Consider the following 16,886-nt stretch of genomic DNA (forward strand, 5'->3'; position numbering starts at 1 on the left):
CAGGTATTTGTGAATGTACCTGTCATAGGCTCCAAGTCCCAAAGAATTAGATTCCATCAAAATTCTTAACACATGAATTATATCTAGGTGCAATTTTTCTCAAACTTTAGGGTGCATCAGAATCAGCTAGAAGACTCGTTAAAACAGATTGACAAACCCCACCTCCAGCTTCTGATATGGTAGGTCTGGACTAGGGTCTGCGAATCTGCATTTCTAACAAGTTTCCAGGTGATACAGTACTGTTGGTCAGGAACCATACTGTGAGAACTACTGGCTAGGCACAGCGAAGTGTACAGCTATATGGGGAGTGCTTATATCTATGTAGCCAACTGAGATCTAAAACTTCACAAATAACTTACTGTCCCCAAAATGTTCAGCCACCAATGTTTAACATCCTGAGCAACAGTATTTCATACCTTTACAAATGCTTGTTCATTATGTAATTTCTGCTGTATTCAACAGACATTTTCTTAAACTACCACCGACAAGATTTTCAGGCCCTGGCAATGCTTTCATTTACTATATAAATGCATTTCATAACAGTATCACTTACTCTGTCTGTATTCCAAAACACAGCCTATTGAAATTCCAAGCCCTATTAAAAGTTTTGTTTCAGCACTCTTCATTTTTATACACTGGTCATATTTCCTACAATGGTTTATTTTAAAATGGTGTCTTAAATTGCAGTATTTCAACAGACATATTTTATTTAGATATAGAGGAATACTCATCACTTTCACCAAGAAATAGGTTCTCTCTGATTTTCCTTTAAATATGTGATCTTCTTCAGATGATTATTGCCAGCTTTTTAAGAGAGAGAGAGAGTGAATATCTAAAACTGGTATTTTAGATACAAATGGAAGCCTTACAAATGGTAGACAACACCTCAAGCTCCATGACTGCTTTTTGCCTTAGGGCATAAAATGTATGCAGACTTAAGTACTTCAGTGTATTCTTTGTGCCATAACAGTGCCCAGAAGATGGACTAGCCTACTCGTACAGTTCTGGTTCAGGTGCTTCGGCTATGCTAAGAATTGTTCAATAGACCAAATTTAAGCCTTACATAGTGACCTGATATGAAGACCTTTCTGCTGAAACTGACCTCTTTATAGATATGCCTATCAACAAATTGGCAAAAGGAAGTTTCCCAAAGATGAAAGATACCTCGGTTAAGAATTTTAAGCATATTTTAGTGTTTTTAAATTTTCATTAGTTATGTAACAACTGTTCATTCTTTCAACCAGTGCTTTCTGCACACTTGCCATGTGCCCAAATACTGTGTGAGTAGATGCAAAGATCAAGTCGCCTACATATAACAGATAATCACAATATATTATGGTACAAGCCAATGGAAATATATAGAGTACTATGGAAACACAGGAGAGACTGAAATTAATATGGACTAACACGTATATAGTAGGTTTCACATATATTATAGCTGGTAATTCTCTCGACTGTCCTGGGAAACATGGTATCACTTTCTTATCCACTTTATAAACGAAGATTCTCAAAATGAAATAATAAATTACCCAAGATCCCACTAGTGACTTGAATGCAAGTCTTTGGACTTCAATTCATTTGGTCTTTTCACTATAGCACAACAATCTCTTGTCACTGAATTAAAAAAATTATGATCTTTAAATATATGACCTTCTTGTGTGATTTTGTCACTTTTCATAGATGTGGGTGCAAGAAATATTTCATGCTTATCAAAACTACTATTAAAAAGTACAACAATGATGTTTTCATTACCTATTTCTGTGTAACAAATTACCCCAAAAACTTAGTGGCTTAAAAAAAACATTTATTATCTCATAGTATCTGTGGGCATGGCTTAACTGGGTCCTCTGGCTCAGGGTCTCTCACAGGCTGCAATCAGAGTATTAGCCAGGGCTGCAGTCATCTCAAGGCTCAACTGGGGAAGGATCCATTTCCAAGCTCACTCACTTGGCTGTTGACAGGATTCAGTTCCTTGTGGGTTGTTGAATTGAGGGCCTCAGTTCCTCACTGGCTGTTAGTTGGAGGTTGCCCTCAGTTTCTTGTCATGTGGGCCTCTCCATAGGGCAGCTCACAGTATGGCAGCTTGCTTCATCAGAGTGATCAAGCAAGAAGAGCCAGAGAGAGAGAGAGAGAGAGAGCGAGCGCAAACAAGATGGAAGTCACAGTTTTTTAATAACCTAATCTTGAAAGTGACATCTCATCACTTTGTTGTAGTCTGTTCATTAGAAACAAGTCACTAGGTCCAGCCCATAAACAAGGGATGGGGGGAGATTACACAAGAGTGTGAATACCAGCAGGTGGGAATCATTGGGAGCCACTGATATAAGATGGCTATCATGAATGGCAAGAGGTACTTGGTCACTGTGTCAGGAAGACACCATGGAATCATAGAGATTCCAATAAATAAAGACCATGTGGCTCAGCAAAAGGGGGCAATCGGTGTTGCCAAAGGGTCTGATAGTTCAAGAGTGGTTGGAAAGTCAGAATTTTTTGCAACATTTCACAATTTTTTAAATGCTGGCAAGAAAGCCCTATTTTTCAAAAAAGAAATGTGTTCATATAATGCAAGTTAAATGATACAGGGAAATGAAACATCATTCAACTAGATGATGCCTTAATATTCAGTCCAAACCCGCTATTTGATTTCAGATTCTGGTAAACACTACTGATCAAAACACTGCTGATCAATAAAGATCAATGGAGTTCTTTAAAAAAATGTATGGGCCTACTGGCTGCCAGTTTGCCATCCTTGCCATAATCTTTGTAATTTCCTTTATGGTAAAAGAGTAAGGGTTTTGGTGTCTGGTATGCAAATCGTGGTTCTGCCACTTCCATTGACTATGCCCTTGGGCCTATGACAAGGGCCAGAGAAATGATCCTCTGGGCTCATATTGTTAGTATTTTCGTACTTGTCTCACCTAACAAGGTCCTGGAGAGACAGAGTATCCTCCTGACCTCAACACTCCCTTAACTCACATCCCTACTTCATTTTCCTCCACAGCACTTACTATGCCACCTAAAATATTATATATATATTTTGTCTTTTTATCTTATTGTCTGTCCTCCCCACTAGAATGTAAACTTTATAAGATCAGAAAACTGTCTTGTTCACTACTTTATCTTCATAATCTTGAACTGTGCCTGGCACACAGGACTCGTGCAATAAATATTTATTGAATGAACGAATTCCATTGTTCATAGTACTTAGCATGGGGTCTGGCACAAAGAAGATGCTCAAAAAATGTTACTTGAACTGAAAACCATTCACTGTCCTGAGAAGACAAATAGGATGAAATGAGGCCAGAGAATGGCACGCAGAACATGAAGGACTCTGCAGGCCACCATCCTAAGCTTAAAGCATGAGAGTGAAATGATCTAGGTCCAACATACATGGCACCAAAGATATTCTGTTCAAAGTAATAGTAGCTGGCATTTATATAGGATTTACTATGTGCCATGTACTGTTATAAGCACCTTACTTGCATTAAATCGTTTAAGACTCACCACAAAATGTGTGATACAGGTATTATCACTACCCTTCATTTTCCATATGAGGAAACGGAGGCACAGAGAGGTTAACTTGCCTAAGTTTACCTATCTAGTAGGGAGAAAAGCAAGGATTTAAACCCAGGCAGTCTGGTTCCAAGTTCTGTTGTCTTAGCCATTATGCTCCACAAGCTAAATATAAGAAAAATATTCTGGAAAAGGTTTAGTTTGAAATGCAACTATGCTATTTTGCAATATGTTAAAGATGGAGGATTTTGGTCTCAAATATATTTAGGTTTGTATCTTGGCTCAACCATGTTCTAGCAGTGCAAACTTATGCTGATTCTGTTTTTATTTTAGCCATTAAAAAAAAGGACATTAATATATATCCTGAGAGGTGGTTGTGAGGATGAAATGACATAATGAATCTATGTAAGGTACCCAGCCCATGTGGTAGCTATTGTTACTACCATCAAGAAGGAATATATTCTATAAATGTATTGCTAAGTAGCTACCAAACTTACTTTTACTTAACAGAGTTTTTCAATTCCACTTGGAATTTAAGTTGATTTACAGGGAATTAATATGTAACATTATAAAACACTGGTTCTAAATTCTTCCTCATCTGACCCTTAAAGCTCTCTATAGTCAATCAACCAACCAATCTTTCTCTCACAACAACCATTATTGTATACAATGTGTCCAGCCCTAGAAGCAAATCCCTGCCCTCTTGGAATTCAATTAAAAGAGAATTATATACAAACTTCTAGTTATAAAATAAATACATTCTGGGGATATAATGTACAGCATGGGAAAAAAGAGAATTAAATGTGATATGAAAATACTATGAAGGAGAAAAAATGAGAGGTAATTCAAGAGCATTTGGGTAGCACATCATCAACCTTGGCTGGGAAAGAGTCATATTGATTATTTTTGATCAATATGTAGGAATATGCTATGCAAGGGTGAGAGTGACATAAGAAAAGCACTATGTAAGAACACACTGTATACCCAGGAAACTAAAAAGTTCAGAATGGTTGGGACATTCCGAATGGTTGGAACAGGTGTGGGTAAACACCAAGTAAGGCTGGAGAGAGTTTGGGATCAGACTGTGAAAGGCATTGTCTGCCAGGCTGAGAAGTCTGGACTTGGAAGGGTAGGTAAAAAGTAGCCAGTGTTTATCTTTGGGCACACAATGAAGTTGGCTTTGGTTTTCAGGATGATATCCCTGACAGCAAAGTAGAAGATGGGCTATTGTCCAGAAAGTGGTAAAGGAAAAAGTTAAGGCTATTTTCATGGTTCAGATAAGAAATGATGGCAGCCTAAACTAAGGCAATGGGGGTGGAAGTGGCTGCACTCAGGAGACATTTTTGAGGTACAGAGGTGACAGGACTGGGTAACCAAGTAGATATGGGAGGTGACAGGAGAGTGAAGAATTAAGGACTCCATCTTTTCTGGCTTGAAATAGATAAAAGACAAGGTTCAAAGGAAAAGAGAACACTGAAAATAGAACAAGTTTTGGGGGAAAATAATGAGCTCCATCTTGAATATTTTTTTAATTTAAGTGACCTATAAGACATTGAGTAGCAGAGCTGAAAAGATACTTTGAAAGCTCACGAGAGAGGTTGGGGGGTAGAGAAAGAGCTATAAGAATCATCAGAATATAGTTAATATTTAAAGCCATGATAATGGAGAAGATTGCTCAGGAAGTGAATATAGGAGAATATGACTAGGACAGAAGTCTTGAGAACACTGAAGCTTAAGGAAGCAGGCAGAGGAGGAGGAATAACTTAGGAAAGGAGAAAGAACTAGAGACATATAAAGAGAATCAGAAGTGAGCAGCATTATGAAATTCAAGGAAGGAAATTTAAAGAAAGGATGGCTCAATAGTGAAAATTACCTCAAAAAGGACCAAGAAAGGGTAACAGTGGAAATGGATGTGGCAGCTTCAGAATGGTGCCATTAGATATCAAGTGGCAATAGGCTAGGGAATGGGAATTAATACAGTCTTCTTTGTTCATGAATAATGGTTAAAAGGGAAGAACAGGGATAAAGATAATGGCTTAAGGGAATTACAAAGTAAAGGCAAGGTTTTTGTTGTTTGAAGATTATTTGTTTATGCTGTAAGTGAAAGAAACCAGAGAGAGAGAGACACACACACACACACACACACACACAGAGAGAGAGAGAGAGAGAGAGAGAGAGAGAGAGAGAGAGAGGAGAGAGAGAGACTGAAAAGGCAAAGAAAGATTGCTAGGACTCACTTCACACTTAGCTTACACATGTGCTTTATATTGGTAGTATTTGTGCATTTAGCAATGCTGGCATAGAGTGCTCAACAAATTGATTTATTATTATTTTTCTTCATGTATTTATTCATATTATCTGGCCAATAAAAGTACACAATCTTACACAAGAAGATACAAAAAGAAGCAAATAGGGGCGGCTGGGTGGCTCAGTTGGTTAAGCGTCTGACTTCAGCTCAGGTCATGATCTCATAGTTGGGGAGTTCGAGCCCCATGTCGGGCTCTGTGCTGTCAGTTCAGAGCTGGAGCCTGCTTCAGATTCTGTGTCTCCCTCTCTCTCTGCCCCTCCCTTGCTCACTCTCGCTTGCTCTCTCTCTCAAAAATACACATTAAAAAAAATTTTTTTTAAAAAGAAGGAAATAGTGTAGTGGAACTGCGGAAAGGGACTTTGAGCAATACAGACCCAGAACAGGGATTTTTATTCAGCACTTAATAGTGTACAGACCAAAGAAATGGGAAGAATACTGGGTATTCTTGCAAGCTTGTGAGGAATAAATGAGGTATTTAAAAAGCACTTTATGTACAACTTGGTGCTCAAGAAGTAATAATAATTATTATAATAATTTTTCCTACCACTACAGCACCTAGAAGTGGCACTGAGGGTGTAAGTAAATAACCCGGAAGCATAGCAGTCATTGCTATACTGCATTTTAGAGAATGAAAGCATAAAATGGTATCAGCTCTTGGTCAGACTCTTCAAAACTTTGATCACTCATGTACTACCAACATGATTTCTGCCGCATCCAAGTATTGTAACTTAATACTTTTCTTTAAATCAACTCATTTTTCTTTAATTGGTCCCATTCTAAAGAATTATAGCTGTGAAGTGCTGGGTTTTAAGTGTTATCTTTTTTTAACCGTTAAAGTATTCATCCCCATAGCCACCCCACATCATTTCCCAAACCACATTCTAAAACTGCTTTTGGCCGCTCTACTTTTGAGACCCAGGCTAGCAATTGGTCAGTTTACTTCATTTTAATGCTATTGACGATTACACTTACAAAGGTTTGCAGGACATAGCAATGAAACCAACCAAATGACAAAATTCATGCCAATAATCTTTTCATGGGCAGTCTTAAGTTGTCTAATGTTAACCAGACAACCCAGCAATTTATCTTTTATTTAATACCTGCACAAATGGAAATAAGATTAGGAATAAAGACCCATTTTGTAGCTTAGTCTGAAGAACAAAACCAAGAAGAGAAATACAGTAGTGGGTTTTGTTCTGAAGCACTAGCATTTCAGTCAAAAGAAGTGGTAAGCATGCAGATCATCTGAGTGAAAATCTGCTATCTTCAAAATAGTGGAACACTCCTCTATAAAAGCAAATCACAGCTGTTTACCTCAGCTATTAACCAGTATCTTTTAAGTGTGTACTATAAACCAGGAAGCTCGCCATCATTCCAACAACAAAGATCACCAACCAAAATCAGGAAAGAGAACTTCGTTCACTGGTAACGAAAATAAATAATTTCTTTACGTATTTGATTTTGCAGTCAGTCTTAAATTCACTATATTAAGAGCCACACTACACACTTTTTAGGTTACTCATACAATCCACTCTCTTAGAATTACTGACCTATTCATTCAGGAAAAAAATGTGTCCAAAACCCAAAATATACAAGATATTATGGAGAATATGAAAAGATCAAAGAGTGTTTACAATGTAGCATCGGGAATAAGATTTATATATTCCCCAAATGGTAGTTCTCAGGACTGAAGAGGACTGCTGGGAATTTTTTCCCAAATATTTTATTATGAAAAACTTCAAACATTTGGCAAAGTTGAAATCTTACAGTGAGTAAATACCCACAGCTGAGATTCTACCATTTTCTCCACACTTGCTTTATCACATATCAATCCATCTTACTGTGATAAACTGCTGGGATTTTAAAAATGAGACTATGTGTGATGGAGAATTTTGGTAAGCCATATTAAGTTTGCTTCTCAAAAACTTTTGACTGCTGGGGGTGCATGAACAAAAAAAGTTTGGAAACCACAAATCCATACTCCGTGTTTAATTCTCCTGCCAACCTCTAATCCAAATCCATTCAGATCTCATGGCTAGCCATTTTAGGTTTCCACACCCTTGTCCACCACCTGACTTATCCTTTCCAGCCCTCTCCAAGGCTCAGCACCAATCTGTGAAGCCTCCCCCAACTTTCAAACCCTGACCCAGAATTAAGCATGCCCCCTGTAGGGGCCAAATTTTTCATCATTTGCAATTAGCTAACAGTATCTGCAACTCGGTTTTGTCTTTCACTAAACTGACCTCCTTAAGTACAGGGATTTTCTTTTTTTACCTCTGAATCCTCAGCAACAGGCATAGTACCTAGTCTACAGCAAGCACTCAATAAATGAATATAAATGAATGACCCAGACCTGTCTTTACCAAGGAGCCAGGGAACATTTTGAGTATGGGAATGATCTAATCACATTGGCACTCTAGAAAGATTCATCTTAGAGCACCGTTGTTAAGAGCATGGGCTCTGGAGCCAGACTGCCTGGGCATGGATCCCAGAACCTCAGCTCTGCCATTAATAACTGGGTGACTTTGGGCAAGTTTCTAAACCTCCTGTGCCTCAGTTTCCTCATTTGGAAAACAGGGATGATACTGCTTCACAGGTTATTGTGAGGATCAAATGAAATAATTTTGTTGTTAAAGCACATAGATTAGCACCTGACACCTACTAAGCATTCCATTAGTTAGTCAGTTGCCAGCAACCAGGTTAATGACAATGAGGTAAAAAGTCCTTAAAGCTTGGGTGGCAGCAATGAAAACAAAGTGGAAAGAATCATCATGAATGAAGAATTTACTGAAATATGGTCAGGAAGGCAAGCAAATGAATGTCTATTATTTTTTTCTACTATATATGTTTAAGATAGCTCATGACTGGATTTTCTTATTATTAAAACCAGCTATAATCTATCCAGCCCAGGCACAGATTTGATGTGCACAAGGTGTTCTAGCATGACTGAACTATGGCCACAAACTCTATGACCACTGCAAGCTTTCAGTCTCTCAATGAGATTTTTTTTCCTCCTCATTACTCCACCCAGGACCATTTCTTTATCATTCTCAAAATTCGCTGTCCTGTCTTTTAACTGTGAGCACATACCCAAGAGCCTCGGATGGGAATAGGGTTTGAGATTTTGTCCTACCCAACCCTGTACTTTTTCTTCTTCCTGCCCACCTCCTTTACTTCCCAAACCTTGCTATTCCCTACACGTAAGAACTTGAAACCTAAGAGTATGGGAAAGTATCAGAGCAGCAGGAGTGGTGCCAAGAACTGGGGAGGCTGCCAAGCTGTTCCCCAGGCCCCATAAACAGTAACCAACTACATGCAGAGATTGGACTTAACTGCCCATGGGGCCTAACATGCTTGATATTCCTTTTTGCTTCTTTCTTCTCATTCTTTCTCCTACTTAAAGCAGCCTCCTCCCAAACCCATAACCCATTCAAATCCAACCCATCCCTGAAGAACTAAATGAGATCCAACTTTTTTGAGGAAGCCTCCCCTTACAATTTTAGCCCACAGATATCCCCCAACACACACACAACAGATACTGTACTTACAATCTGTACCATGAAGCATAATCACATACACACTTATACCATTAAATAAATCTTCCATGCTTACATATTTGATTTTCCAAGGGTAGGACTCCCATGTCTCACATGTCCCTTAAACCCCTTACTCTCAATGGTCTAATAATTGTTGAACAGTGACTGAGTCAGTGGGTTTTTAAATTTTTGTTTAGGCTAAAGCAGGAGGAAACAGAAGCATATGCAAATTAAAAAGACTGAATAGACACATGGGTAAAAAAAAATCTCAATGGGTCAAATGGGGGGAAAGTTGTAGACGAAAGGTATTCATGTAACATTTGTTTAATTGATTTGCTGCAAGGTTGGAAAAGAGACATACGGAAGAGAGATGCCAACTGGAAAGGGCATTTCAGCTTGAGGCAGAAGACAGGAGAAAGATGGGGCTACAAAAAAAATTCGGCTAAAACCCAGAGACGGGTCACTGGATAAGTGAAAGTAAAGAGAGTTATTGGGGTGACACAGGTAGAGATGTACTTCTGTTGGTCAGAGAATCGGTAGGGGGTGGTATGAAGGGGAAGGTGGATGGATAAAATGACAGTGGATAATTAGGCAAGTGGATTAGCTGATTAGGCGGTGAGTGGGTAGATGGGTGGCAGGTTAGTGGGTGGTTAGGTGTTTAGCTGGGAGGGTATAGGTGTGGGGCATATTATTTAAGATCCGGCCCCTCCCTCACCTTGACCCGGAAGCGGATGAGTGCTAGCCTCACGCAGTGGCTCAGGCAGGCCGGTGGCAGGAACCAGGCCCGTGGAGGAGGGGTGCCCTTGTTGCCCACGTGTCCCACGATCAGTTGCGCTGTCTGCCGCTCGGCCTGGCACCGACGGCCCCACTCGGCCAGCCGGTCCTTTCCCAGGCCCCCGGGGAACATGACCACCAGCTCCAGGCCGTCGCCGCCGGGATAGGCACAAGCCTGGCATAGCGCTGACAAGTAGCCCAGCATGGCGTTCCATTGGCCACCACACACCCAATCCGTCTGGTAGCCACCATAAAGCCGCGGAAGCGCCGAGCCCGCGTCCACAAGCACCCGGGCCCCGGGCAGCGGAGGGGGCGGCGGGTGCAGCCCAGGATGCGCCTGGCCGTGGTGGTGGAAGTGGTGAGCGGGGTGATGGTGCCGAGTCGGCCCCGCGCCCCCGGAGTAGGCACCCAAGGCAGCGGGCGGGAGTGGCGGTTGCAGAGGCGCAGAGCCCCTGGCGGTGCGTGGAGCCCCGGGAGCTAGCGCTGCCGGAGGCGGCAGCTGGCGATGCTGGTGCTGTTGCTGCTGGCGCGACACGGTGCGCGCGAGTTTGAGGAGGTCCACGGGCACCACGGCCCCGGGACAGCGCTTCTCCAGGAACTCTTGGAAGCCCTGGACGCCCATGCTTCGTCGGTGGGCAGACGAGACAGCGGCTGCGCGAGCAGGTTAGGTGGCGATCTGGGCGCGAAGCAGGGGACGGACGCGTGCGCACTCCGCGGGGGGCGAGGGGGCGGGAAAAGGATTCCCGAGGGGAGGGGTGAGCGGGCGAGGGGATGAGGGCGGGGTGGGGAGGAGACCAATAGATTGGATTTGGGTGAGGAGGAGGAGTGAGGCCGGCCGGATTTAGGGAAGGCTGAGAGGATAAAAGCGATGATGGACTCTAGTCACTTTTTTTTTCCCCCCCCCTCTCCGGCCGCGCTTCACCGCTTCAAAAGGGGTGAAGTCTCTCCCTTCCACCGCCGGGAGCCATGTTGCCTCGTCTTCTCTATGGTACTCGCTTTCTAGATGGGGGAGGGGGGGCGGGGCGGAGGGGCATCCTGGGAGTTGTAGTCTTCTCTACGGCCTCAGGATGCAGTCTGGGAACAAGATTTACCACTCCTTTCTGCCCTTGAGCTCACAGGATCCGAAGTGGTGGGGTGTGATTTGTGTTTAGGATTTGCACTACAACTCCTGGCGTCCGCCTAATTGCTTCAGGCTATTTACCGCCTTTTCCAGGAAAAGGAGTTTGGGGAGAAGTGATGCATCATGGGAAAGGAAGTTGAATGGATTAATTGAATTCGGCTAATGTATGTTAAAATTCTCCAGGAGGGAGAATTTTTTTTTTTTTTTTTTGCTGGGGCGTGGTGGGGGAATAATATGCGTAGCTTTTAATGAATGAGGTGGGACACATGAAATTTTTTTTTTAATTTTTTTTAACGTTTATTTATTTTTGAGACAGAGAGAGAGACAGAGCATGAACGGGGGAGGAGCAGAGAGAGAGGGAGACACAGAATCGGAAGCAGGCTCCAGGCTCTGAGCCATCAGCCCAGAGCCCGAGGCGGGGCTCGAACTCACGGACCGTGAGATTGCGAGATCGTGACCTGAGCTGAAGTCGGACGCTTAACCGACTGAGCCACCCAGGCGCCCCTAGATGGCACACATGAAATTTAAAAGCGATAACCGACATGTCTGTAGTAATCCACTTAACTTTTAACTACCATAATTCTTCAAAGCATTGTTGGCCCCAATTTATGAGTGGTGAAATTGACATTATTTGCCGGACGCAGTGCAGAAACAAAATGAAATTGAGTATCCCTTTTCTTCAAAATCTCTTTGGTGTGGGAAATAAGTACCAATACAAATTAAACTTCAAGTTGTCTCTTTCCAGTACTCACTGAGCTACAGTGTTGTATAGTTAGGACCTTTGTTTCTAAACCTCATTGTGAATCAATCTGTCAGGAAGCTTTTGCAAAATAACTGCAAGGGCTACAATTCCGGACGGACAGAATCATAATCTTTTGAAAAAAATAGATTTTCAGTTGATTTTTGATGTAGCACCAGTCTTCTGGCTGGCCTTTAGAGCCCATTCTTTTAGCAGGAGGAGGGCAGAAAACATGTTTTGTAATTAGTAACCAGATCTGGCTTGGAACATGAGAGATGGGAGATCATGGCAGGCAGAGTTAGAATGCAAAAGTGCAGAACCCTAGAGTAGTCAAGATGAATGAAGTTGGAGAACAGTCTGTTAGGATGCAAAAGCTGTAAAAGCTTCAAGCTCCATAAAGGAATTTATCATAAAAGAATAGTGGAGATAGAACAAGACAGATTTGCAAAGAATAAATAAATGGTGAAGCAGTGCATATAGGGAACTCTTGAAAATGACCAGTGAAAGTAGAGAACAGTAGCTTGAATGGATGAAAGATGGAAAGAATAGAGGTTTTCTAGTACAGTGAACACCTGTTGGATTGTCTGCTTAGCCTTCTGTTTCTGGGAAATGACTCTCCTCCCATTGACAGAGTTACAGCAAAAACTGTCATGTTCTTATTACTGTAGCTCAGTGGGTCACAGGTGGACAAATAATCCAAGCTGGGTCCATCAGACTCTCATTCCCTAGAAAGCTGGAATTGAACCACAGAGATCAGTTTTTCTCTAAGCATAAAACTTGGAAGCTGTCAGCAATTTTCCCACCACAGGGACAGAGGTATAAGATACTGATCTACAGAAAGAGAAGAAAAATGCAGATTCTCAGCACAGAGATGAGACATAGCCTTCATTGTGTTTAAGTTCCAGGTTATCATTCCTGAAACATTTCTAGTCCTTGGTTTCTGTGAGGCAACCTCATATACTTATTATTACTACTTTTACAAAGTAGTTAGAAACTACTTATGACCAGAAACAAAGTTCAAGACCTGATATGAGAAATAGAGTATGGCAATTTACAGACCCTAAAATACGAAATTGGCAGAGATTGGAGATATCCCACATCAGTTAATGGAAGTTGGCATTCTGTGTTATCTGGCAGCAAAGCAGTTGCTTACTGCTCTCGGGGCTCAAAACAGAGCAGCCCTTCTGTCTGTATCAAGAGATCTGCAATTGCTGAGTGTCAGGTATTCATGGGCTTTGCTGAATTAACAGTGGTAGAACTCTGTCTCATGTCAAATATTTCAGTGGTTCAAGTGGTTAGGAAATTGGCACTTAGGTAATTGGAATGAGGTTATCTGTGTAAGCCTCCATAGATTCCTTGTTCTCCAAATCCCCCAAATGTGATGAGGTCTCCTTCTGTAAATGGATTTAGCTGGAATCAAAGAGAGGGTAGGCATAACATTCCCAGAGCAGATCAGAAAAGAGAGGCTTTACAGCCTTGAACACAGCCTATTATTTCCTACCTAAGCTCTGAACTGAAGATCTTGAGTGGAATGCTAGGGAGAATGAGCCAAGTCGTTAGGTAGAGTGCTAAGAAATAGAAACTGCAACAGGATGAGCCAGATTATTCCCTTTAGTAGATCTGAAGATTCAAAGAGCATAATTTGACAAGATTCTTGGACTGATTAGCATTCAGAGTCCCCTCAAATGAAATCCACAGGCAGTCAAATTAGGTTCTGAGGAAGTTTTATCACGAGAAAATCGTATCTAGTGAATAGGGACCAGAGTCAGAACAGCGATTTTCAAAGTTTGGTCCCTGGACTGGTGCATCAGCATCACCTACAAACTGTTAGAAATTCTCAGGCCTCACCTCAGACCTCCAGAATCAGAAACTGTGAGTGGGGCCAGCAATACTCATTTTAAGTAATGTCAAAAATAAACAAAACTCGACATTAGTTAAAGCAGTGAAAACATTTTATTCAGTAACTACTGCCAGTAGGGGAAAAAAACTGAGCTCTGTTCCCACTTGCACAGAGGTGACTAGGTGTTTTAAAGAGAGGATGAGGGAAGAAAGATAAGGAGGGCGCAAGGACTCAAGTAGAGTGAGGGAAGTGAAAAATTACAAAAAGTGGGTGATAGTGTAAAAGGGAGTAGGCCAGCTCGGTCTGCTAGCTGACAGTTGTTGAACTTAGGATGCTATCCTCCTACAGACTGGGGGGGAGGTAAAGGCCCTAGCCTTCCTGATGATTACATTTCAGAGGAGTGGCTCTCAGGTCCTTAAGAAATATCTGAGTTGTAGGAGATACATATACATCTCAAGGGGACAGGGGAAGAACTCACAAAGCTCTAAAAGGGAGGTCAGGGGCCTATCTTTAAGTGTTGGCTAGAACAAACTATAAATTCTTTTGATAGCCCTAAGCTTTCCAGATGGGAAATGGGTCATCTCAGAGACTAGCCTTAGGCTACTAGAAGCCATACTAAAGTTTGGTCAAGTCTCTTGGTGCAGGTGTTTGAAGGGAGTGTTCATGTCAGGAAAGTTTTTGCCGGTCTCACCTCCAGGTGACTCTAATGCACTCTCAAGTTTGAGAATCGCTGCTCTTCTAGAGTATGCCCTAGGCCCAAGTACAGACTGGTTAAGTGAGAAGGTAAATTGACTCGCATAAATTTTTCTATGCCTGTAATTTATTCCTTTATTCCTATCCAGGTGGAAGTGGTGCATACTTGGTCCTGGTGGCTGATAATGGTGTGCCCTTCTCCTTTCCTAAAGGGGAATTTTGATTGTGGTTAATCTGTTTCTCTATTTCTCATGTTAGGTCTGTTGTTAGTAGTTAAGTTTATTAAAGGTTGCAGGATCAAAAGGAGTTACATTTAGCTTGTCGCTGAAGTAGACAAGGAAGGGGCAGGTCTATGCCATGCTATTGCTTCCGGATGCAGAAGTTGCATGTGACTTGCAGTTGTCCGTGGATTATGTTAGGTATGGGCATTTGGGAATTGTAGATATGGGGAAAATGTCATATGTGTTGATGGACCATGAAGAAGAGAAGTATAAGTAAACATCTGTTGTTTTGTCTTCCCAGCACCCCTTTTCTACCACCTTCTCTGCCTTATCCTCAGGGCTGCAGCAGGAGTCATCCTTCATGTACCTTCATAGAGAATTTGGGATTGAGCTGGAGGAGAGATGAAAAATCCTGGCTGCATTCAAGCATCTGATGTATTTGTTCCTAAGGCCCATCTGCATTATCCCTGGGTTTTGTGAGACACCACCATCTTTATAATAAATTCCTCTTTTTGCTTAAGCTTGTTCACATCAGATTTCTATTACTTGTACACAAGAGTCTTAACATAATACAGTTGAAACTTTATGCTGGATTGGCCAAAGAGGGTAGAGATAACATAGGCCAAAGCCCGGAAAGTTGAAGCCCTGAGAGGGCACAATAGATGTCACAGATTAGTAGCTGAAGTGCGTGCTTTGGAACCAAGATCTGGGTTCCAATACCAGTTCAACTCCTTATTAGCTATCTGACTTTAACAAGTTACTTAGCCTCTTGATCCCTTACTGTATCTGTGAAATAGGGACTCATTAATTTATTCAACAGATTTGGCACCTACTACATGCCTGGAATAAAGCTGGGCACTGGGGAAAAAGCAGTTTTTGACAGGGAGCTTAGAAGTGAGATGGTAACGATACTTACCTCAGAAGCTTGTGAGGATTGTGAAGATTAAATGTGAAGATTAAATGATGTAAAGTGCTTAGCACAATAACTGGCACAGTAAGTTCCTAATAAATGTTCACTCGTGTCATGAAGGGTAGAGAGAAACATAAAGAGGTTGCACGGAGAGTTCACAGTGGACTCAATCTTCTGACATGTTCCACTTAAGTAGCAAGGGGCCCACTTAGCTTTCTCTATTGCCCAAATCCTTGGGGCCTGTTTGAGAGGCTATAGGTTCATATGGTTATAGAAAGTAGTTCATTAGAAGGTCTAATGAGGCTGCCATATTTCTTGTTTTTCTTGAACCAATAACTGGCTAATAGCAAGTAGGGAAGTCATTTGATTAATAAAGGAAACGATGACAGTGGTCCTCAACCTTAATTACATTACTGTGTGTATGTAATGATACTGGTTATAGGGATGGGACACAGACACATTTTTTATTTTCACTTGTGGTAAAATATATACAACAGAATTTACCATCTTAACCATTTTCAAGTGTGCAGTTCAGTAGTGTTAAGTATATTCACATTGTTGTGCTTTACATAGCTCTAAATAGCTTCCCAGGTGATTTTAATATGCAGTCAGGGTTGAGAACCTCTGAGCTGGAATGTAGAACCCTTACAAATACTGCTTAAATTCTTGAAGCTGTTTCCTTATTTGTAACGTGCATGTGAGCTAGTCCTTTCCATTTCTTTATCACAAGGTCCTGCTCCTATTTGGACCATTACTTATGCTGTACATCTTCATTTCTGTCTTGAACTTCCTTTGTAAGACCCCACCTTCTTTTCCCCAACTACTACTAGTTGAGCTCTTTCTAAACTCTTTAGTCACAGAAAATTCTACCCTCTCATTCTTTTTTTAAAACTTTTTTAAGGTTTATTTATCTATTTTGAGAGAGACAGAGACAGTACTCTGGGGCAAGGGCAGCTAGGGAGGGAGAGAAAGAATCCCAAGCAGGCTCTGTGCTAATAGCACAGAGCCTGATGGGCCCAAACCCACAAAGATCATGACCTGAGCTGAAATCAAGAATCGGACACTTAACCAGCTGAGCCACCCAGGTGGCTCTCTACCATTTCATGTATCTAGTGGTGTACATTTTAAATGGGTTTTATATTGTCTTATGCCCCAACTGAAACACTTTCACCTCTAAACCTCACTCTGTCACATCATCCAACACCTTTTGGGCCAATACCTAATCTCCTCCA

General features: G+C 41.5%; 1 protein-coding gene and 1 long non-coding RNA gene across 3 annotated transcripts in view; one reads left to right on the top strand and one right to left on the bottom strand.

The window, feature by feature from the left end:
- FAM120C (family with sequence similarity 120C) overlaps nucleotides 1-10,793 on the bottom strand; it is a 112,032-nt gene extending 101,239 nt beyond the window's left edge. For both annotated transcript variants that reach the window (XM_007089433.3, XM_042974423.1), the window contains exon 1: nucleotides 10,073-10,793. In XM_007089433.3, the coding sequence (XP_007089495.3) occupies nucleotides 10,073-10,753 (681 nt within the window). In that variant the 5' untranslated portion in view covers nucleotides 10,754-10,793. The remainder of the gene's footprint in view (nucleotides 1-10,072) is intronic.
- A 424-nt stretch (nucleotides 10,794-11,217) lies between these two features.
- Nucleotides 11,218-15,264, top strand: LOC122235359. The gene is made up of 2 exons (XR_006213431.1): nucleotides 11,218-11,415; nucleotides 15,046-15,264. It is a non-coding gene; the product is annotated as an uncharacterized LOC122235359 (long non-coding RNA).
- Nucleotides 15,265-16,886: the final 1,622 nt, after the last annotated feature.

The sequence above is a fragment of the Panthera tigris genome, chromosome X (assembly GCF_018350195.1).
Source record: "Panthera tigris isolate Pti1 chromosome X, P.tigris_Pti1_mat1.1, whole genome shotgun sequence".
Taxonomy (NCBI): Eukaryota; Metazoa; Chordata; class Mammalia; order Carnivora; family Felidae; genus Panthera; species Panthera tigris.